We start from the raw sequence: 25067 nt of genomic DNA on the forward strand, positions 1-25067 counted from the left end.
AATCTTAGGAATATATGTATGATTATATATATATATTTGGATATGCAAAGAAGGGAAAAAGTTCTCAATGAATACATGAGAAAAAGTACAAATCAAAGCATATAATTTGTTTGCTTGAAGTAGCCGATTCACTCTATCACTATTAAGAGTTTCTTTCCAATCTCAAAGCGTCCTTGATACTGTCTTTCAGCTGCATGGAGAATACATGACAGGAAACTCCATGTAGCAAAAATGAATTATCAACCTGTTAATGAGGTTATAATTTTTAATACCCTTGCTATCTTCAGAGATTAATCATTTTATCATTTATTAAAAAAAAAATTTCCCCTTCTTAACAATACAATGAATAGCTCCCACAAAAATCTAATTAATAGCAACGCATTTCAGATGCTTAGATGTTATTTTATTGCTTTTCTGAATTCTTTATTTGAATATGAAATTATAAACTTGATAAGTTGAGTCATTTGTAATGAATTTATTCTTATAGTGTTTTAATGTGTTCTTCAACAGCAAAGTGTACCCCCAGTAATGTCTTTCCATCTTGGCTCTCTTGGATTTCTTGCACCATTCCAGTTTCGGGAATTTAAAGAAGACATCACACAAGTTTTAGAAGGTATATTGAATGTTGTTTTTATTATAATTCAGTGAAGGCTAATGGTTAGCAGATTTTGTAGAGCAGGCAGTTAAAGCTTTATGTTGTTTAGTGATGTCCCGTTATATTCCAAGTTCAAATCCCATTGAGATAGATTTTGCTTTTGTACTTATTTCATCAACCCAGAAAGGATAAAAGGCAAAGTCACCCTCAGTTCAATTTGAACACAGAACATAGAAGACAGAGGAAATGCTACCTAGCATTTTGTCTGGTGTGCTAACAATTCTGCCAGCTCACCTCCTTAATAATAATAATAACAATAACAACAGCAGCAGCAGCAGCAACAACAACAACAACCACCACCACCACCACCAAATTTGATGACTGGTACCCATGCCAGTGGAGTGCTAACAGCTCCATCCGAGTGGGATCACTGCCAGAGCAGAAACATTGAAATAGAGGGTGAGAGACTTTGCAAATGAAAATGGAGTACTCTGCAGTGACTGCAACAAATATTTAAATTTGTGGAAAATTAAGGTTCAAAAATTCAATAAAGTTCAGAAATAGAAATTATAGGAAATTTCTTGGAAATATGAATTTATAAAAAAATTTCCACATGGTCAAGCTTTTAATAATTGCTTTCTTTTAGTACTTTTAGTAACTATTACATATTCAATTAACAAGCAGCTTTCTCCATTATGATATAGATATAGCATACAGGATCCATTCTTTCTATTTCAAAATACTGCTTAATATCATCTGCATATTTTAACACAGCAGCCATGCTTCAGGTTGGCATCTATTTAATATACATAAAAAGCAACACGGGACTAAGAACAGATCCCTGCAGGACACCATATGTTTTTGCATTGAGTGCAGAAAGTTGTCCTAGTACAATGACTACCTCTTTTCAACCAAGAATGAAAGGCTTTAACTAGTAATAAAACTTGACTGTTGCACTCATTACAGAGTCCACTTCCCAATATGACATGGGATTTGGTATGTTTACAACAAACAAGAATTCAAATATTAATCATTCAAACCTGAAATAAGGAGTAGGCCATTTTCTTTCATAGTGTAAGTTTTTAAAAACTGGAGTTACAGCATACAATAACGAAAAGAAATATGACAACAGAATATCAATTTAATGAAACTGGATACAGTATTAACAGTAGTCAGTAAATTAACCACTGGAAAGCAACACCATGATAATAATTAAGAAGGCAGCTCCCTAACGACAGTTACTCTTTTACTTGTTTCAGTCATTTGACTGTGGCCATGCTGGAGCACCACCTTTAGTCGAGCAAATCGACCCAGGACTTATTCTTTGTAAGCCTAGTACTTATTCTATCGGTCTCTTTTGCCGAACCGCTAAGTTACAGGGACATAAACACACCAGCATCGGTTGTCAAGCAATGTTGGGGGGACAAACACAGACATACACACACACATACATAATATATATACACACATATATACGACGGGCTTCTTTCAGTTTCCGTCTACCAAATCCACACACAAGGCTTTGGTCGGCCCGAGGCTATAGTAGAAGACACTTGCCCAAGGTGCCACGCAGTGGGACTGAACCCGGAACCATGTGGTTTGTAAGCGAGCTACTTACCACACAGCCACTAATGAGGAACAATAATGTTTATGAATTGAAATATTATTTATTACCAGTAAATTAACAGTCAGAAATATTGAGTTCTAACAAAGGCACATGCTGAAGGGAATATAGACAATCAGAATGAACCCCAGACTAGAAACCTACTCCAAATGATTGCAAGAAAGTGAATAAAATTACATATGTGTGCCAGCATACACCATCAAGAAATATATATTTATATAAAAGGCAGCAAGCTGGCAGAAATGTTAGCACGCAGGGCGAAATGCTTAGCGGTATTTCGTCTGCCGTTACGTTCTGAGTTCAAATTCTGCTGAGTTCAACTTTGCCTTTCATCCTTTCAGGGTCGATAAATTAAGTACCAGTTGCGCACTGGGGTCGATATAATCGACTTAATCTGTTTGTCTGTCCTTGTTTGTCCCCTCTGTGTTTATCCCCTTGTGGGTAGTAAAGAAATATATATATTTATATATAGGTGATGGCATAACTATATGATTAAGAAGTTCACTTCCCAACCACTAGGTTTCTGGTTCAGTCTCACTGCATGGTACTTTGGGCAACTGCCGTCTATTGTAGCCCCAGGTCACTTGTGAGTGGACTCAGTAGATGGAATGATAGTAACTTCAAAGTTTTGGCAAGCTAAGTCATCATCATACTGTGATGCCTTTAAGTTAATTTTAGCTTTATATAGTCACTCTTAAAATAATTTTTTTTTCAAGTATGTCTGGTAAAGTATTGTGGAGAAATTTTTATTGATTAAATTTGGGGTTATGTTACTGTTCAGAGTTTATTCATACATGTAGAACTTTGTAAACAGCTGTGTATATTTAGGTGTGTCAGCTTCAGGTCATGGGTTTTTTTAGTGATTCTCAAAAAGGATGTAGGTAGATAGAGGGAGTGTTTTGGTCAGCAGATATATCTCTAGTTTTAGTTATTTTTGGTTTGACATTGTAATGTTTAAGGTTGCAAGTTTAGTCCAGCCTTTAAAAACTTAGTAATTAGGTGTGTCAGCTTTTCCGTGATGGAATTTTTAAAGAATCACAAAAGAGTGTAAATAAGTGGTGTGTTTTAGGTGGTCAGTAAGTTAAGGTATGTATCTCTCTAGACTGCTGTGTGCTTTGCAATCATTAGGTCTCGAGTTTGATAACAATGCACAACATTTTAAGCAATTTTTCACCATTGCCCCAGCCGCTCAGATGGAATGTACCTGTAATTCAGCGGTCCAACCTTGTCACACTCTATGAATACTGATTTTTTCCTAAAGATTCACTTAAGGGAACACTTTTTTCTTTTATCTTTTATTTGTTTGAGTCATTGGACTCTGGCCATGCTGGAGCACCACCTTGAAGGGTTTTAGTCAAATAGATCAACACCAGTACATATTTTTTAAAGTCTGGTACTATTCTATTGGTCTCTTTTGCCAAATAGCTAAGTTACAGGAACATAAACAAACCAACACCAGTTATCAATTGGTGAGGGAGAAACAAAGACACACACACACACATATATATGCAATAAGCTTCCTCATAGTTCTCGTCTTCAAATTTGCTCACAAGTTATTGATTAGCTCTGGGATATAGTTATTTCTTTATTGCCCACAAGGGGCTAAATATAGAGGGGACAGACAAAGGGATTAAGTCGATTACATCAACCCCAGTACGTAACTGGTACTTAATTTATCGACCCCGAAAGGATGAAAGGTAAAGTCGACCTCGGTGGAATTTGAACTCAGAACGTAGCAGCAGATGAAATACTGCTAAGCATTTCGCCCGGCGTGCTAACATTTATGCCAGCTCGCCACCTTATAACCACTCTGGGTTATAGTAGAGGACATTTGCCCAAGGTGCCACACAGTGGGACTGAACCCAAAACCACATGGTTACAAAGCAAGCTTCTTAACCACTCTTAACTTCTTAACCTGCATCTACTCGGCCACCTACACTGCCTTTCAGAAATAGATTGTTCTGTTATTTGAACTACTAGAATATTTACTATCAAAACTGACGAATATCTACTTACTTATTGTGAGGTATCTAGTTTGCCTGCTCTCAATTTGTACTGCCCCCTCTGATATATCCACTGTAAACTAATGCTAATTTGTTCTCATCTAAAGGTAACGCTACTTTACTACTTCGAAGTCGACTGGAATGTATTGTCTGTAAAGCTGGTACGGAACTGTCAAAAAAGAGTGACTGGAAGAATATTCTGGTAAGATTTTGTCTTTTGCTTTATGTAAAATTGTATTCTTTATTCTTTTCTTTTATTTGTTTCAGTCATTTGACTGCGGCCATGCTGGAGCACCACCTTTAGTCGAGCAAATAGACCCCAGGACTTATTCTTTGTAAGCCTAGTACTTATTCTATCGGTCTCTTTTTGCTGAACTGCTAAGTTACAGGGACGCAAGCACGCCAGCATCGGTTGTCAAGCGATGTTGGTGGGAGAAACACAGACACACAAACATACACACAGATATATATACGATGGGCTTCTTTCAGTTTCCGTCTACCAAATCCACTTACAAGGCTTTGGTTGGCCCGAGGCTATAGTTGAAGACACTTGCCCAAGGTGCCATGCTGTGGGACTGAACCTGGAACCATGTGGTTGGTAAGCAAGCTATTTACCACACAGCCACTCCTGTGCCTGTTAACAAAAGTTGGGATGCAGTGGGACTGAATCCGGAACCATGTGGTTGGTAAACAAGCTACTTACCACACAGCCACTCCTGTGCCTGTTAACAAAAGTTGGGATGCATGGTGTTCAGTTATTCCACAGATGAAAAATGCATTAAATACTACAAAACATACATGTAGGGCAGACACCAGAACATTAATACTTCAGTTATCGACCGAAAAATATTAATACCTAGTTTCATGCCTTTAATGGTAAGACCAGGAAACTGAAGTATATATATGTGTGTTTGTGTGTCTGTGTTTGTTCCCCACCCAACATCGCTTGACAACCGATGCTGGTGTGTTTACGTCCCCGTAACTTAGCGGTTCGGCAAAAGAAACTGATAGAATTAGTACTAGGCTTACACAGAATAAGTCCTGGGGTCGATTTCCTCGACTAAAGGCGATGCTCCAGCATGGCCACAGTCAAATGACTGAAACAAGTAAAACTGTAGATAGTACAGGTTGTATGGTTCACCTTTATAACCAGTGGCAACACTAAGGTTTACTCAGAGGCAATCTTGATGATTAAGTCTGCCTGTGGGAAAAACTACTCAAGACAGTTTAGTGACATATCCAGGCAGAGAACTAGAGTTGCACTCCTCCTTCCCTGTGGATTCTTGTACGACTTGTGTACTTTATAGACACTTGTGGAAGCAATTAGATCCTACCTCTCCAACTTACAGATGTTCCCATTAAATAAACTTATAGCATCTCTTTTTAATCGCTTCCAGGTACTGAATGAAGTTGTTCTTGACCGAGGATTATCTCCCTATTTGTGTAATCTGGATTTGTATGTAGAGCGACATTTAGTGACGTCTGTACAAGGTGATGGTGAGTTGTTGTTGTTCTTGTTATTATTACTATTGTTTCACCTCAGGCCTAAGATATTCAAGCCGTGACTGTCATTATTTTTGTATCTCAAGCATTACATTATCCAATGTGTCCCTTCTTTTTTATAATGATATAAGATGGGGTTTGAGTTATTTTAGCAGGTAGTGTAACTACAGTGAAGGCGCATGGCTCAGTGGTTAGAGCGTCGAGCTTACGATCATGAGGTTGTGAGTTCGAATCCCGGACCGGGCTGCGTGTTGTGTTCTCGAGCAAGACACTTTATTTCACGTTGCTCCAGTTCACTCAGGTGTAGAAATGAGTTGCGATGTCATTGGTGCCAAGCTGTATCAGCCCTTGCTTTTCCCTTGGATAACACTGGTGGCATGGAAAGGGGAGGCCGGTATACATGGGCGACTGCTGGTCTTCCATAAACATCCTTGCTGGGACTTGTGCCCGGGAGGGTAACTTCCTAGGTGTAATCCCATGGTCAGTCATGACAGAAGAGGTTCTCAGCAGTGTAACCACTTAGAGGCTTCTTTGTTGTCTCCTATGACTCCTGCAGGTTTTCCACTATGGACCAAGGGACTGTATAAAGGATGTTCATCTTGGTTTGTACGATTATGTAATGGTTGGCTTATGTGACCTCATAGGAGTTGTCTCATTGGCTCATGCAATTGCATGGAGACTTCTTCATATGCACTTCGACTGCTTGTTTGTTTGAATGGCTAAGCAGAAGCAACTGCAATTGTTCGTGTAACTATTTAAAGATTTCTATATTGGCTTGTGTAACAATGTAGAGGTATTGTTGGTAGTTTGTGCAACTGCAAGCAGGTCCTTTGTTGGCTCATGTGACTGCATAGACACTCACCTTCTCAGTAAAAACATGTTTCAACCTAGTATCCGTTGTCAACCATAGCATTAAGGAATTTTCATCTTTTTGTTTAATCTCCTATAATTACGAATGAATTAACTATTAAGAGATACATAGCTGCTATCTCCAGTAACCGAGTGTCCACCACTGACAAGGCCAAGGAAGACCAAAATCATGTGATCTGGTGGTCTCAGGACCGGTGGGCATTTATCTCCCTGTTAACAATCTATTCACCTGTTACAACATTGGCCTATATAACACACGCACTCATGCAGTTTAATCTTTGATGCTATTCTAAGTAACTGACTGACTGTAATGATAAAAATAGGAATTTTTAAAAATAATCATAGTAGAAAAAAATGATTTGTACAAGGGGATGCTAAAAAGTTCCTGGCTTTAAAAGTATCAGAAAAGGCTTGGTTGGAGGCCCAAACTTCTGAGTTCTTTTACAGGGCTTAGAAAAACTGAAGGACCACTGCAATAAGTGTGTGAATCTAAGAGGGGAATATGTTGAATAAAATTATGATTAGATAATTTACTAATCCTCCTATATTTTTTTTTTACCCAAAGCCAGGAACCCCCTTGTATAACTAAATTAAGAACGAGTTGGGGGCTTTTCAATGAACAGATCACTTTTTTTTTTGTCTTAAATTGTTTCTTATAAGATATGTTATTAATGATAAAGAAAAAAGAGAAAAAGGTTACTACAAATTTGTTGATTGAATTTTTCAGGTATTATTATATCTACTCCTACCGGAAGTACAGCCTATGCTGTTGCTGCAGGTGCCTCTATGATGCATCCTAGTGTTCCTTCCATCATGATAACCCCCATCTGCCCTCATTCATTGTCTTTCCGACCTATTGTGGTACCAGCTGGAGTTGAGATAAAGGTTAGTTCATTCGCAATAATTTACTGAGCGTTTTTTTTCCATATATTCTACATTGATTTTTAAAATTATTTTTCTTCCTTTTTCAGTTATTGATTTTTTTTTTAAATGTTAGTGTGGTGATATATGTCAGTAGCCCTACTGTGCTCTATTAACATCAAGGTAGATATGTTTATAAGGATAATTCCCACTCCTGCACATCACCTGTTGTCACAGAGTGAACCTGACACAAAGAGACATGAAGAATTATAATCAACCATGTCTGTCAATGTCAGACTGAACTATAACCTAGACCAAGAGCTTAAGAAATAAATAGTCATGGTGTATATAGAGTGAACTATGCTAGTTCTCATGTAATTCATTTGCAAATGTGACTAGTCAACCACGCTCTTACATATGTCGTCTTGTTTCAGGGGAGCTATAATAGAGCAGGTTTATCTTTCAATGATACTCCGGTTGATGACTATCTTGTTTATTGGGTTTCATTTAGTAACATAGTGAATCTAGTGTTACTACAATATCCTATGTATGCCTTTTTCAAGATGGTAGGATATTATTGGAGGGAGATTTGACAGCTGCTCCTTGTAGGTCCAGTAACTGTTGGGGCGGTAACACAATTGAAAGTAGCTGTTTTTTCCAAAGGCATGAAACCTCTACTCACACAAGTCACTGCCAGCTCTCCCTCTCTCCTGACCTAGATAATATTATAGTGCTCTAATTTAGCTGTTGACATGGGATTCTTTTCTTTGTGTAACTGCTTCACTTATTTGACATTCTATTTATTAAAAAAAACAGCAAAAACTAATTGTTGTTATTGTTGTGGCAAGCTGGCTGAACTGTTAGTGGACAAACTGCTTTGAGACATTTTATCTATCTTTGTTGATTTTCCCCTTTCGTCCTTTTGGAATCGATAAAATGAGTACCAGTTGAGCATTGGGGTTAATGTCATCAACTTCCCATCTTCCCCGAAATTTCAGGTCTTCTACCTTTAGTAGAAAGGATTATTATGTGGTGGTATCAAACTCAGTAGAAAATCACACAGAATGCCTTGCAGTATTTATTCTGGTTCCTTATGTCCTGAGTTCAAATTGTGATGAAGTCATCTTCATCTTTAATTTTTCCAGGATTGATAAAAAATAATAAAAAGTACTAGTCAAATACTAAGGGTAATTCAGACAACTAACCCCTCACCTTCCGCTACTGGCCTTGTGCCCAAAGATGCTGTGTCATACATAGGAGATAACAAAGGACACCAAATTAATTGGTGATATGCAGTGCTGCAGAAAACCCAACAATCTGTGGAAAAACATGCATGGCATTGGGAAGGATGTCTAACCATGGAAACCATGCCTAAACAATACATCAGATCCTTTTGAACCTGTGTCAACATGGAAATGGAACGTAGACCCTGAAAGGGCACTGGTAGTAGTGGCAAGGGTGACATCAGCAGTGGAAATTATTATCTAAGGTGGTGACCTGGTAGAATCGTTAGTACACTAGGGAAAATGCTTCATGGCATTTCGTTCATCTTTTATATTCTGAGTTCAGATTCCACTGAGGTCAACTTTGCCTTTCATTCTTTCAGGGTCTATAAAACAAATACCAGTTGAGCACTGGGGTTGATGCAATCAACATATCCCCCCACCCCACCCCCCAACCAAAATAAATTGTGGACCTTGTGCCAAAATTTTAAACCTTTATTATTAAAATTGGTGAGTTGACAGAATCGTTACAACATCAGAAATAATGCCTTGTGGTATTTGTTTCAGCTGTTTACATTATGAACTCAAATCCCACCAATGTCAACTTTGTCTTTCATCCCTAAGGGATCAATAAAATAATGTACCAATCAAGCACTAGAGTCAGACACAACATACACTTTTAAGCGGGCATAAATATTAACTTTTACTATTATCACTATGTTTCATCTTGAAATTATATTTGGCTTATATTCGATGGATCTGCATAGGCACAGGAGTGGCTGTATGGTAAGTAGCTTGCTTACCAACCACATAGTTCTGGGTTCAGTCCCACTGCGTGGCACCTTGGGCAAGTGTTTTCTACTATAGCCTCGGGCCGACCAAAGCCTTGTGAGTGGATTTAGTAGACGGAAACTGAAAGAAGCCCGTCGTATATACAAGTATATGTATATATATATATATGTTTGTGTGTCTGTGTTTGTCCCCCCAACATCGCTTGACAACCAATACTGGTGTGTTTACGTGCCCGTAACTTAGCGGTTTGGCAAAAGAGACCGATAGAATAAGTACTAGGCTTACAAAGAATAAGTCCTAGGGTTGATTTGCTCGACTAAAAGGCGGTGCTCCAACATGGCCACAGTCAAATTGACTGAAACAAGTAAAAGAGTATACTAAATTTATATAATCACAGGTGTAGCTGTGTGGTAAACAGTTTGCTTCCCAACTACATGGTTCCAGGTAGTGAGGCACCTTGGTTAGATGTCATCCACTACAGCCTTAGGCCAGCAGTATTGACTAAACACCTGACCTCAAAATTGTTGTTGTTGATGGCTATGCTGTTATAGAAACAATATATGTCAAAGAGCGAGCTGGCAGAAACATTATCATGCCGGGCGAAATGCGTAGTGGTATTTCGTCTACTGTTACGTGCTGAGTTCAAATTCCACCAAGGTCGACTTTGCCTTTCATCCTCTCGGGGTTGATAAATTAAGTACCAGTTACGCATTGGTGTCGATATAATCAACTTAATCCCTTTGTCATTATTTGTCCCCTCTACGTTTAGCCCTTTGTGGGCAATAAAGAAATAAGAAACAATATATGTCAAAAAACAGAGTGCTGAACAGAAGATTTTCCATGCAAATATTCGTGATTAACAAATATTTTTGTGAGATGGTCTTACAATATTTGTAGACCCAAGTATTGCTATATTCTAGAATGTGCCTAATCTTTAATCATATAAGATAGCTTGTTTTTTACCTTCACAGAAGCAATTGTGTATCATTCCAATTGTACGTTACAAATGCGTTGAGAGATACATTTCTGACATATCTTCATGTTTTAATTCATTTGCTCAACCAGTGTCATTCATTGGCTTGTCTGCTTACTTCTGTAATCATTTAATCGTTTAGTGTTGCGGTTGATTATTAACACACTATTATCATTAAGAAATAGTTAATAGCAACAGAAGCAGCATTAATACCAAAAGGTATATTTAACCCCACTTAAAAGTGGATGTTGTGTTAGCACACAGGATATTGCAGTAGTTACCATGAAAGAAATTTTTGTATTGGCTTTCTATGTGATTCTATATACCATTAACAGAGATACATAGCTGCTATCTCCAGTAACCGAGTGTCCACCACTGACAAGGTGAAGGAAGACCAAAATCACGTGATCGTTGGTCTCAGGACCGGTGGGCATTTATCTCCCTCTCAACAATCTAGATGTGGAGGCGCAATGGCCCAATGGTTAGGGCAGCAGGATCGTGGTTTCGATTCCCAGACCGGGTATTGTGTGTGCTTATTAAGCAAAAACACCTAAAGCTCCACAAGGTTCGGGGAGGGGGGGCGACCCCTGTTGTACTCTTTCGCCCCAACTTTCTCTCACTCCTTCCTGTTTCCTGAGTAACGCTGTGATGGACTGGCGTCCCGTCCAGCTGGGGGGAACACATACGCCACAGAAACCGGGAAACCAGGCCCATGAGCCTGGCTAGGCTTGAAAAAGGCGCATAAATAAATAAAAAAAACAATCTAGACAAGAGTGCTTTTATGCAACAAAAGCCAATATGAGAGTTTTTATTGTGGTAAGACCTCAGTGGAATTTGAACTCAGGGTGTAAAGACAGATGAAATGCTGCTATGGTAATGATTCTGCCAACTCACTGCCTTTTGATGGCAATTATATTACTATAGTATCAATCAAAATCAAAATCAAATTTGATGACTGGCATCCATGTTAGCAGGGTGCAATGAGCACCATACGAGTGTGATCGTTGACAGAGCGGTTAACTGGCTTCCGTGCCAGTGGCACACAAAAGGCACCATTCGAGTGAGATCGTTACCAGCATCGCCTTACTGGCACTTGTGCCCTGAGCTAGTCGGGTGCCAAGAGCACCATGTAATATACTATTATAATCTATATATCTCTTATTATAAAAGGCAGATTTTATCTGCCTCCCTTTGTCACTTATAGAAATCTACAATATAGGATTTCTTCAATTACAATTTACTTAGCATTTTTAAGAGTAGAATGCATCGGGTCATGCCAGGTCCAGTTTTTAAAATTTAAACTCCAATTAAGCAAAATTTACAGAAAACTCACATTCTGGTGTGTATGTCAAATGCTTTTCTTAGTCTGGTTTACAGCACACGCAAACGCACACACACAGTGTGCAACGAATAAAGTGAAACTAATTCACTGTGTGTTGACAGGTAGAAAATAGAATGCGATGGCAATGTAATATTTGTTTCTGTCTATGACGCTGATAGATACATGAGTAAAATGTATGGGAAGCTAAGAGATAAGAGTGAGTGAAAATGTTCTTGGAAGAGAGTAAATAGCGAGAGTGATTTGAGGAAGACTTTACATTAAATAACCGTAGTGGCTTGTATATATATATATATACATACATAAGACAGTAAGGTGTGATTTGAGGGAGATTTGGCTGCTATTTCTACCATGTCTAGCTGCCATGTAGGGGTCTCCCTCATAGGCTCATACATACATATATACATAGACTAGCAGTATCGCCCGGCGTTGCTCGGGTTGTAAGGAAAATAACTATATAAGCATTTTTAGAGAGTTATAGCCAAAAAATAGCAAAAAAATGCATTAAAAATTGAAAAAAGATTAAGGTAAATTTTTTTTTTTAATCGTTGACACATCGTAGATATTTTTAGAGAGTTACTTCCCTTATATAAAAGCGAAAAAAATGCATTAAAATGGAAAAATATGATGGTAAATTTTTTTTAAATCGTAGACTCACGCTAATACCCAGAAGGGCTCGATATGAATCACGACTATAAGATACCCGCTTTTGGTTAAACTGCACCGCAAAATGTATGAGTAGTTACGAATCTAAATCATAGGAGACAGACACACAACTTCACTCTTATATAAAGATGCTTTTTTTTTTCAGTCATAGAGTTAGATTTATGAAGGTCTTCAGTAGAAAATCCTTCGAATTCTGACTCGCTGCTTGATATAATGAAATTCGTATCCATTTTTTGTCAGAATTACAAATTTTGAAAACACAATAGGAACAAATTTCGGAAAAAAATCTCCCATAATTCACGGAATTAAAATTACACTTTGATTTTTGTACAAAACTGTATTTGAAGTGTTTACGAAGTATAATACGTGTTTTCACGAATGTACTAAAGAGATTTACTCGGATATTCTCATTTAAATATGAATAGGTAAATTCGGGCGGTTTGGTAACGAAAGGGTTAAACGGATGCATACATTTATTAATAACTATATATAAGTGTCGTCTGTTTATACATAAACACTGTTTCATACTTTCAGTTTAGTCTTCCTCAAATCACTCTGTCGCTATTTACTCTCTTCCAAGAACATTTTCACTCACTCTTATCTCTTAGCTTGCCATACATTTTACTCATGTATCTATCAGCGTGATAGACAGAAACAAATATTACATCGCCATCGCATTCTATTGTCTACCTGTCAACACAGACACAGTAAATTAGTTTCACTTTATTCGTTGCACACTGTGTGTGTGCGTTTGCGTGTGCTGTAAACCAGACTAAGGAAAGCATTTGACATACACACCAGAATGTGAGTTTTCTGTAAATTTTGCTTAATTGGAGTTTAAATTTTTAAAACTGGACCTGGCATGACCCGATGCATTCTACTCTTAAAAATGCTAGGTAAATTGTAATTGAAGAAATCCTATATTGTAGATTTCTATAAGTGACAAAGGGAGGCAGATAAAATCTGCCTTTTATAATAAGAGATAAGACAGTAAGGTGTGATTTGAGGGAGATTTGGCTGCTGTTTCTACCAGGTCTGTTAGGCCTTCTCATGTAAACTCAAGCTTTCTCATGCCTTGAACATAAGACCAAAGCAGAGAATGTATTCTTTTATTCTTCTGCTTTTTCCAGCCATTGGTCTGTGGCCATGCTGGGGCAATGCCTTGAAGAATTGTAGTTTAATGAATCAACTCCAGTTTTATTTTTGTAAGCATTGTACTTATTCTATCTGTTTCCTTTGTCAAACCACTAGGTGACAGGGATGTAAACAAACCAACATTCGTTGTCAGGCAGTGGTGGAGGACAATCACAGACACGCACACACACACACATACATGCATACACACATACATACATACATATATATATATGTGTGTGTATATATATATTGCAGCGTGGAAGGTGTTTGTAAGTCATTTAAGAAACACACAAAAACCGTTAGATTCACTTCAACATTTAAATTTAATTTGCCAAAATATTTTCCTCGCTTTGAGACCGCGACCTGTTCACTGACAAAAATATCGTGCTAACAGGTCGCGGTCTCAAAGCGACGAAAATATTTTGACAAATTAAATTTAAATGTTGAAGTGAATCTAACGGTTTTTGTGTGTTTCTTAAATGGCTTATAAACACCTTCAACGCTGCAACTGTTTTCGTTCCTGCACACGATCTCAGATCAAGTCACTTGCTATGCAAGTACATCTCTGTAACTATTTATATATATATTTATATTTATATATATATATATATATATATATATATTATATATATATATATATATATATATATGTATATTGGTAAAAACAGTAAGATAACAAAAGAAAGAAAGAGACCTCAATATTATGTAAATAGAGGAAATCTTTATATATAAAAGTGAGGTTGTGTATCTGTCTCCTACGATTTAGATTCCTAACTACTCCCACATTTTGCGGTGCAGTTTAACCAAAACCGGGTATCTTATAGTCGTGATTCATATCGAGACCGTCTGGGTATTAGCGCGCGTCTACGATGAGTCTACGATTTAAAAAAAAATTTACCATCAATTTTTCCCATTTTTAATCCATTTTTGACATATATAAGGGAAGTAACTCTCTAAAATTTATTATTAAATCTCAGAACGTAAAAAGCTACAGTAACACCCCTCCCCCTTTCTGGTTAGCCATATTGAGATGGCTATTATACTTTACATCTCTAAAAATGCTTATATAATTATTTCCCTTACAAACCCGAGCAACGCCGGGCGATACTGCTAGTATATATATAAACGGCAAAACGTCTGTGTGTGTGTCCTTTATACAAATTCACAATTTTTCAGTTAGAGGGCTAGCACTTTCAATGGTCATTCAAAACCGTCCAAGGGTGGCCGTGCACATCTTTACATTTCCCCAGTCACCCGGCAAAGCCATTAAAAAATCAATATAAGTGACTTTTTTTGTGAATTTTCTATCCAAAACCCAATCAAAATACCCGAAACTTGATACTCCAGTTGAATGCCAGCTGTATGTGATTGGTTGAAGATTTGGACAGTACTTGCGTGTATATGCATGCACTAGCACTATGACCCGGCAACGCTGGGTCATAGTGCTAGTAAAATATTAAAGTAACATAAGAGTAACCTCTTGTGTTACTTTGATATGTTATATTGCTGTAATAAATTGTTCTGTATGATGTATTGTTTTTTTTTATTCACAGTTGACCTGAATATTGCTCAGATCAAACTGCTAGACAGAAGTCATTTATAATTTCAGCATGCATTCATGCAAATAAATATTTCATATCTTTATTTCATACCTGATTTGTAATAAGTATCTGTGTCCATGCTTTTATTTGGGTTGATGAATGTCTGTATATGACTTTATATATTTGCATGTAGACTCAGTGTACAGACTAAATTTTACAGTTTACATCAACAGAACAGAAAACTCAGTATTCCATCCGAACATAAAAATATTTTAAAAAATGAAAAATAGTAGCAATTAGATTATGGCTGGGAAATAACAGTTTATTCAACATAGCCACCCTCAGCTTCTACCACAGTCTCAAGACAGCTGCAGAACCTAGCACCTGCCTTCCTCATTGTGAGAAGATCTTTGAACACCTCCTTCATCTTGATTTTTGCAGGTAGAGCAGTTGGTATCTTTCTTAATCGTGCCCCACACATAGTAATTCAAGGGATTGCAATCAGGGGAATTAAGGAGGCTACAAATTGGGGCTAGTGAAATAGAAATTCTCCAATAACCTGTGACTCTTTACAGAGGTATGGCAAGGTGTCATAGTGCTAGTAAAATATTAAAGTAACATAAGAGTAACCTCTTGTGTTACTTTGATATGTTATATTGCTGTAATAAATTGTTCTGTATGATGTATTGTTTTTTTTTATTCACAGTTGACCTGAATATTGCTCAGATCAAACTGCTAGACAGAAGTCATTTATAATTTCAGCATGCATTCATGCAAATAAATATTTCATATCTTTATTTCATACCTGATTTGTAATAAGTATCTGTGTCCATGCTTTTATTTGGGTTGATGAATGTCTGTATATGACTTTATATATTTGCATGTAGACTCAGTGTACAGACTAAATTTTACAGTTTACATCAACAGACAGAAAACTCAGTATTCCATCCGAACATAAAAATATTTTAAAAAATGAAAAATAGTAGCAATTAGATTATGGCTGGGAAATAACAGTTTATTCAACATAGCCACCCTCAGCTTCTACCACAGTCTCAAGACAGCTGCAGAACCTAGCACCTGCCTTCCTCATTGTGAGAAGATCTTTGAACACCTCCTTCATCTTGATTTTTGCAGGTAGAGCAGTTGGTATCTTTCTTAATCGTGCCCCACACATAGTAATTCAAGGGATTGCAATCAGGGGAATTAAGGAGGCTACAAATTGGGGCTAGTGAAATAGAAATTCTCCAATAACCTGTGACTCTTTACAGAGGTATGGCAAGGTGCCAAATCCTGCTGCTACATATACAGCCTTCCATCAGCAACCCAGACAGTTTCACATAGTCATCTGAATTGAGCCTAAGGCCGTGTTCATCAGTTGTTGGATGAACTTCAGATTGTGAACACATTCTGAACACAATCAGAATGTGTGCTATGTCTCTTCCTGCTGGCCACAGCTCTGTAGTGTCCATTGCATGTTTTACAGCCTTTACTGTGTTCACAGAGCATTCAACAGCAGTAATGATGTTGGCATTTTGATATTTGGTGCAAATCGTCATGATACAGGTAACTCTTTTCTAGTAATCAGGTGGCTTCCAGTCCTCCATGTCAACTAACATTAACTCAACTTCAATCTTTATACTGTTCACCAATGCATCAAGCTGTTCGTGAAAAAAGTGGATATAAAAATTTGTCTAATTTAGCCCGATTTAGAAAATAATTTTTTGTAACTAAACACTTTCAAACTTCGGACACTGGTAGAACACACGTCATTGATTGGTTGAAATTACTGAAATAGGATAACTTTAATATGAGTAAAAGGTGTTTTATATGACACATTCTACCAGTGTCCGAAGTTTGAAAGTGTTTAGTTACAAAAAATTATTTTTTAAATCTGTAGGTCAAAAGGTAAAGATCCTGTATGCTTATATACTTTTGTGTGAGAAGTTAATTCTGTGTACAGCCTATTCTGGACACAGCTTATTCAAAAAGGTGTGAAAGTCTTTTAAATATTTGGTGTTGCAGTTGATGGTATCCAAAGAAGCACGCAATACAGCATGGGTTTCCTTTGATGGTCGTAGCAGACAGGAGCTGAAGGTTGGTGATTGGTAAGTTATCTCTGATTTATAGTTGTTATTGTCACTTTTTAGCCCCAGGTCAGCACTGATTAAGAAAGTCTGAGATAAAAGGTATTCCACAAAAGCAGGAAATTCAGGATCACATGATCATTGTAATCAGTATGTTTTTTACTAAGATGATGTGATGTGATATAAGAGAGATTTTGCTGCTAATTTTAGCACGTCAAGCAGCCATATTGTGGCTCATCTATATCATAGCATTTACATTTTATGTCCCTCTCAACAGTACTGAATAGTCTAGTCCAGTTTGCTGGACATTGTTGTAGAGCTGAAAAAGAGGTAATTTCTACTCTTCTCCTCTGGAAGCCATCTACTCGCAATACCAGAGGGCGCACACTCTCCTACCCTGATGTAATCACCAGGGATACAGGCATCCAGCAACAGGACCTCCGTAATGCCATGATGGACCGTGAAGTCTGGCGTAGCATGGTAAATTCCATTGTCTCGACCACGGTCGAACAATGATGATGATGATGATGATAAAAAAGAGACACACTAGTAAATCTTTAGCATAAAACACTAAGTATATATTGTATCCCAAAAGAGATGATAGGGCCTACAAGTCTTGTACAAGACATATATATATATATATCTTTTTGGGTCTGAAGATTGATTAATATTACCACTTTCTTTGAAAAGTTGGGTAAATATTGACTGTCTCAGTCCAAAATTCACTTGAACAAAGATAAAATTGTGCTAACAATTGTAGTGACTTTTGTAGCACACTTAAACAGTATACAACAAAATACGCATGCATATACATACATATATGTGCATGCATGTTATATATATATACATATATATATGTGTATATATACACACACACACATTATATATATATATATATATGTGTGTGTGTTTGTGTGTGTGTTTGTCCCCCTAGCATTGCTTGACAACCGATGCTGGTGTGTTTACGTCCCCGTCACTTAGCAGTTCGGCAAAAGAGACCGATAGAATAAGTACTGAGCTTCCAAAGAATAAGTCCCGGGGTTGATTTGCTCAACTAAAGGCGGTGCTCAGCATGACCGCAATCAAATGACTGAAACAAGTAAAAGAGTATATATATATATATACACACACATCATCGTCATCGTTTAATGTCCGCCTTCCATGCTGGCATGGGTTGGACGGTTTGACTGAGGACTGGCAACCCAGAAGGCTGCACAAGACTCCAATCTGATCTGGCGAAGTTTCTACAGCTTGATGCCCTTCCTAATGCCAACCACTCCAAGAGTGTAGTGGATGTTTTTACGTGCCACTGGCACGAGGGTCACTCAAGCAGTACTGGCATCAGTCACACTTTTTATGTGCCACCTGCACAAGAGCCTATCCGAAGGCACTGACGACAACCAAGTTCAAATGGTGTTTTTTACATGCCACCGGCATGGGAGCCGGTCAGCGACCCTGTCAACGACCAAGCTCGAATGGTGCTTTTAACATTCCACTGGCACAGGTGCCAATCAGGCAGTACTATCATCAGTCGCAACAACGATTTCACTTGCCTCAACAGGTCTTTGCAAGTTTAGTTTATTGTCCAATAATTGAAGGGTACTCTTAAATGGGCTGGTTATACAGCACTGGCATAGGCCACAGTTATGGTCCCACTTGGCTTGCCAAGTTTTCTCAAGCACAACATATCTCCAAAGGTCTCAGTTCCTTGTCATTGCCTCGGTGAGGCTCACTGTTCGAGGGTTGTGCTTCACCACCTCATCCCAGGTCTTCCTGTGTCAATCTCTTCCACAGGTTCCCTCAACTGCTAGGGTGTGACACTTTTTCACACAGCTGTCCTCAACCATTTGCAACACATGACCATACCAGTGCAGTCGTCTCTTTTTCACACCACATCTGATGCTTCTTAGGTCCAACTTTTCTCTCACGGCACTTACACTCTGTTTATCATTTTATGGTATTTATTTTACTCTGAAAAATGCTTAGAGACTGCTTTGTAGAATAATTTCAGTATATTAGTTCTAATTTGATTTGCAAAAGGTATTTTAAATCATATGTTATCTTTAGAATGATTTTTATGGAGGTTTTATATTTTTATATATATATACATATATACACACATTCACATATGAAAGTGCTAGCAAACAAGATTATTTTATTAGACTTTATATATAAACCATTAGGGAAAATATTGATTCTGAAAATAAATAGAAAGGGAATTTTTTCACAACTAAAAATACTGATTGTACAGTTAAAAAGCAATAAAATTCAACGTTCACATTCATTTAATATAAATGTTTTGCCTGTATATTTTTACATTCATAATGATGTGAATTTTTGCCTTTGCAGTGTGAAAATCAAGACAGCAACTCATCCCGTTCCTTCAATATGTTGTAAAGATCCCATTGATGACTGGTTCAACAGTCTAGCTGAATGTTTACATTGGAATGTACGGAAATTACAAGGAGGACCTTCATCGACCACGAGTATGGCTAGTCTGAATTCTGATGAAATAGATTTTAATCATAGCAGCTAACCCCAGTCTCTTCCTTTTGGACCTCTTCAACATCTAGCTTACACAATCTATTCGGCTATTATTGGCTGGATTGTTCATCACACTTTTGCTGAGAGTGAGAGAGAGAGAAAGAGTTGTCTTGATCATTATCATCATTTTACTGGAAACAAATGAGTGATTGTCTAATGAAGTATATGGAAGTCAACATTTTATAAAAAGCTGGTTGTTATTCTTAAAATTGGACTATTAATGCTGGTTGTTTCCTTTTAAATTATTGCAGTACAGTCATATACTGATTTTTGAAATTATCAGCACAGACTGTACATAAAGTTTCTTCCAATCAATATAGGTCTCAGCAGTGATACTCTGCTTTCCATTGTTTTACTATTATAATTAAGGTGGTGGAGTGGTAGAAGCGTTAGAGCATTGGACAAATGTCTTATGGTATTTAGTTACAACCCTTTACATTCTGTGTTCAAATCCCACCTAAGTCAACTTTACCTTTCATCTTTCTGAGGTCAATTAAATATAATACCAGTGCAATACTTGGATCAATATAATTGACTAGCTTCTCCTTTAAGTTTGAGGCCTTGTGCAAAATGATTATTTATTAGACACTTGGGCCAAGACCTACAAGATTTCATTGAAAACCATCTTAGACCAATATAACAGTAGATGGTTATGCTTGTTACATATTTTGTTAATACACCCTTTATTTATACATTTTGGTGACTGCTCCGGACTTGTGTACTTATTTCCTGACATTATGTACTGTTTAGTATAATTAATTATTCAAGTTCTGTAATTTGTTGACATTAATATAGTTACAAAGAATTTGTTTTATTAATGGATTTTCTTTTCCATCTAACACCTTCATAAAACATGAAGCTGAACAGAACATTTCTATATTATATAATAGTTTAGGCAGGATATTTCTATACATAAAAATTTAGACTGGGACACTTCTATATGTATAATGTAACTGTTGAGACTGGACATTACTATCTGTATAAAATAAGTATTTAGACTGGATATCTTTATCTGTATAATGTAACAATTCAGACTCTTCACCACTTCAGTTGGATTTTCTTACCTTTGTTGACTGTTAACTAAATGTCACCATTTTGTGTTCTCCTCCTAACTGTGATAAGCATACAAGAAATCAAAACAAGACATTGTAATATTGTAAATAATTATAAAACTTCAGTGACGTGAGGTAAACTTTTCTTGTTGTTTTGAGGCTTAAGCAGACAAAGCTAGACTGTACCTTCTCTATTCCTTTGAGGCTTTTTCATTGCTCAATACTTATCGTTTACTTATATAGTGAAGAAATAATATATGTATGTGTATATATTATGAATATATAATATATACATTTGTGCATGTGAAAAATTTTTATGCCCTGTTACTTTAAGAGAATAGCTTTTACATAAGCCAAAAGAAAGAAAGCTATGAAGCATTTCACAGCTTTTCTAAATCAACAACAAAGATTCAGACAGACCAGTGTCTTCAATTAAAGTGCTGTATTTCTTATGCTGTAACTGTTCAAATTGGCAATGGTTGTTAACTCTTTGAAATGCTAATTTTAATTTATTCTCTTTTTGTTGATGTTGAAATTTTTAGAAAATTTCAACTCTACACTTCATATTATTATATAAAAAAAGATTATTAATTTAATATTCCAAATTTTAGATCTGATGGCTCTACTTTCATAACACTTCCATTATCAACCTGTTCAAAAATTTGGTAACTGACTACCATCTTATTGTATTTTACAATATTTGATATTCTTAATAGAAAACAAAAAATAAACATTTTATATTTCATTCCATTCTCAGCAAATAAATTGCTGTGTAAAAACAAACAAAAAAAGACAATATTAAAATATTTTTTTACTCAAAAGCATTTTTGTTTTTCCTTGGCTTCTATCTTTCTCATCAAATACAAGCTACAATTCTTTTTTATATCTTGTTTTGTTACTCACTTGTCACACTTGGCTGCATCTGGTTTCATTCCTTATATCATCATTGCTTTAATGTTCACTTTTCCAAGCATTGGTCAGACAGAATTGGTTGAGGTGGATTTTCTACGACCAGACATGTCTTCATGGAAAATTGCAAATGAAGAACACTACTTACACAACATAATTAGCTACATTCAGTTTCCATCAACCAAATCTCCTTACAAGGAATTAGCCCAGGACTATAAAAGACACTTTACCAAAGTGCCACAGTGGGACTGAGAGCACAACCATGTGGTTGGGAAGCAAACTTACCACACAACCAAATATGTTTGTAAAGTATTAACATAAGACTCCCAAGATTTAAAAAGGAAACAAATTTTATTTTATAACTCTTAAGTGAAATGATTTTCATTCAAAATGCATTTGGAAAGACAAGGCAAAGAAATATATATAAATAAATATTAGTGGAATCTTAGGGAAAATGGGAAAACCTGAAACCAGTTGTAAAGAAATAGCTAGTACAATAATAGAAAGGACTCCAATGTTGGCTGGAAGAGTTAAAACAGGAAGTATTTTGTGAAGTTTCATACAAATCAGTTCATCAATAATAGAGTATTTAGTTTTTCTATAAACCCCACAACAAATAAAATGAGGAACAATTCTATATCTATTCAAGTGATAGCACCTCTGGACAGATATTTTTAAAAAATAATTTTGACAATCAAAGATTGTTGCCATGTGTGCATATCTATAGCATATATATATATATGGTTCTGGAAATCAATTGGACTCTTCATTGAAATCCAATTTGTAAATCTATCTCTTTCATTTACAACATAGTAAATTTTTTCAATCATTCTTACAATTGTTTTCATGACAAATGATAAAAATAAGGTGTGTGTATTTATGGTTACTGAAGTAAAAAGAAATATGCGATATTTTTTAAAGAAATGTATTTCATTTTTTAAAATACTTTCAATAATACTAGTATTTAAATTCAGAAACCAAGAGAATTGTACACAGATACTGTGAGTTCCTTCTTGACAAAATTTCGAAAAAAAAAATATTATTTTATGAGATTGAGTGCTTAACTGATAATACTCTAAATTATTTCACAGACATCACTTGATTATGTGTCCTGCTTTTATATTCCCCAAATACCTATTTGGCTCTGTTTTCACATTGGAAGTAAGTGTTCATCACGCTCATCTTCATCTTCAAGCTGGTCATCACCAATTCCTTTATAAGTTTTCTGTTGAGTTGAACTTCCAGATCGACAAGTTAAGTTACAGCCATCCTAGAAGAAAGGCAAGAAAAACGATCATTAAATTGAGACAATATAAAGAAACAAAGTGTCTTTTGTGAATATTAAGGCATTCATCTGTTTCATAAGTCTACAAAGTTATTTACTGGAGATAATATTTTAGGGTGAAACCCACACCTACCACACTGGTATAATCCATAGAGATAGAAAATATCACCAATACAATTGGCACCTGTGCTGCTACAATAATTGCCAGAACAATACATGGAGTGCAGCTCCACATTCAATCTTAGGCTTCTTACACTGAGTTTTCTCAAGTTATTAGATCCAACAGTAGGATCATCTCAGACCAGAGTTTCACTATTGTCTTAGTATGAAAACTGGAAGAGTTGATCTTAGCGTGCTGTGCTAATGAATTACATTGCTTAACAATCTTACAATGCAGCTACTATTTACAGTGATGAGTTGATCTTATAGTGTGGTACCTATTTTTAGTTAGGTGTACTCAAGCCATTTCAGAATTAGCTAAGACACACAACAATGCAGTGAAAGGATACATACAGCTAACCCCTTGGTCCACTATCAAGTATACTATCAACTTGGTCATCCATTCTGAAATAACAATTCATAATGACTTTTCTTACATCGTAAGCTAGTGTATGTTATTCCACAAAACTTCACCCACGTTAACAACTTCAAATTTCATCAAAGTATATGACACTATACATCATGAACATTTTCTGGAAACCACTACTCTGTCCAACTCTAATCATTTGGATAACAAATTTTTTATTCCCACCATTTTTAATTCTCAACAGCTCAAGATACACTCTTTGATAAATGTCTGTGTATACATGTAATCCGCTCTCTTGCTCACTCCTCTGCTACTTCTACTACTCCCAAAACTATTCTACTCATTGGCTGTTTGAAAGATGTCTTTTGTATAGAAATTTCACTGAACATCTTTTTGAAGTTAATGTAGTTATAAATTTTGTAGTATAGAACTGTTGCACTCCACTCACACTAGCACTGCTGATGTAAAGGCCAAACCATCTGTCAGCATCAATCAGTATCCACTCCTACCTGTATCTCTTCCTCACCTCCAAACTCAAGAATTACTGTCTCTGCCTAATAGAAACAACACCAAAACTACAGTAAGGTAGCAGTCTCACCCAGCCATCTTAACACATGTTAAGCAAAATTGCTTTTGGCCTTTCATATGGACAGTGTCTCCTTTTTGGATGTGGAAAACACTTGCTGTACCACTGAACAATAGACTATATAACTGTCTACCACAAACCCTAATCCTCCCTTAAAATTATATGGTACTTCAAAACAGCTGACTGAGATGCTACCAGTTTTGGGGGAGGGGTTTTTACCAACTTACTCTGACTCATCTGAGACAGTTAAACAGGTAACTGAAACCACTGTACTTCTAACATTTCTTCACATTTTTCATATAACCAAAGCTCAAGATCTCTGAGTGGTTATTCCACAGCTGTGCTGCAGAGGTACAAGCAAAGAACACTGCTTTCTTGAAGAAAATGATTCACTGCAAGACTGCCATCTGTGGAACAAAGAGTGCTTTGTGTACAACATAAAAGCACCCCCATCCCCTCTCTTTCTCTCCCCTACCAAACTGCAGTAGTGCCTTTTGGTCTCTTGCTATGAGGACCTCTGCTAAATTTGTAGAACCTTTCTACCTACACTCCTCAACCCAGTCAGTAGTATCCATAATGAAAAATTTTCAAATTTACTCTGCTCTCAACTAAATTCTCCTAATGCTTACAATATCACTACTATATCTACACACACACAGTAACGAAATGAGACAACCCCTCCAACTAACAACAAAATCTACTCTAGGACTAGCTCCTATCCATAACATCCTTTAATCTCTCTCCTAGGAGTTCTACTAATCTTTAGAGACATGCCACACACTCCAAAAGAGCAACATCTCTGACCTTTATAAGCAGGATGAGATTTGGGTGCTACTGTCTTAACATATTCCTCAGTTCCCAGCACATAGGAGAAACACAAGATGGTCATGGCTGGAATACCTTTGATCATAAGTCTGCACAGTCAGCTTTAGCCAGGGGTTAAAAAATATCGAC

General features: G+C 36.6%; 2 protein-coding genes and 1 long non-coding RNA gene across 8 annotated transcripts in view; 2 read left to right on the forward strand and 1 right to left on the reverse strand.

Annotated features, from left to right (window-relative positions):
- Positions 1-25067, forward strand: part of LOC115209212 (NAD kinase) — a 101358-nt gene that overhangs the window by 73013 nt on the left and 3278 nt on the right. For 5 of the 6 annotated variants that reach the window (XM_029777470.2, XM_036501039.1, XM_036501038.1 and 2 more), the window contains 6 exons: positions 511-613; positions 4330-4424; positions 5620-5719; positions 7323-7480; positions 17150-17232; positions 19561-21415. In XM_029777470.2, coding sequence (XP_029633330.1) covers positions 511-613; positions 4330-4424; positions 5620-5719; positions 7323-7480; positions 17150-17232; positions 19561-19747 — 726 coding nt within the window. In that variant the 3' untranslated portion in view covers positions 19748-21415. Of the gene's footprint in view, positions 1-510; positions 614-4329; positions 4425-5619; positions 5720-7322; positions 7481-17149; positions 17233-19560; positions 21416-25067 lie in introns of those variants that run through there. The other variant, XR_004998220.1, reaches the window with a different exon arrangement.
- Positions 9192-10039, forward strand: LOC118762469. The gene is made up of 2 exons (XR_004998221.1): positions 9192-9530; positions 9937-10039. It is a non-coding gene; the product is annotated as an uncharacterized LOC118762469 (long non-coding RNA).
- Positions 22049-25067, reverse strand: part of LOC115209685 (cation-dependent mannose-6-phosphate receptor) — a 28578-nt gene continuing 25559 nt past the window's right edge. The window contains exon 6 of the mRNA XM_029778162.2: positions 22049-22986. Coding sequence (XP_029634022.1) covers positions 22867-22986 — 120 coding nt within the window. The 3' untranslated portion in view covers positions 22049-22866. The remainder of the gene's footprint in view (positions 22987-25067) is intronic.

This window comes from Octopus sinensis, linkage group LG3 (genome assembly GCF_006345805.1).
Source record: "Octopus sinensis linkage group LG3, ASM634580v1, whole genome shotgun sequence".
Classification (NCBI taxonomy): domain Eukaryota; kingdom Metazoa; phylum Mollusca; class Cephalopoda; order Octopoda; family Octopodidae; genus Octopus; species Octopus sinensis.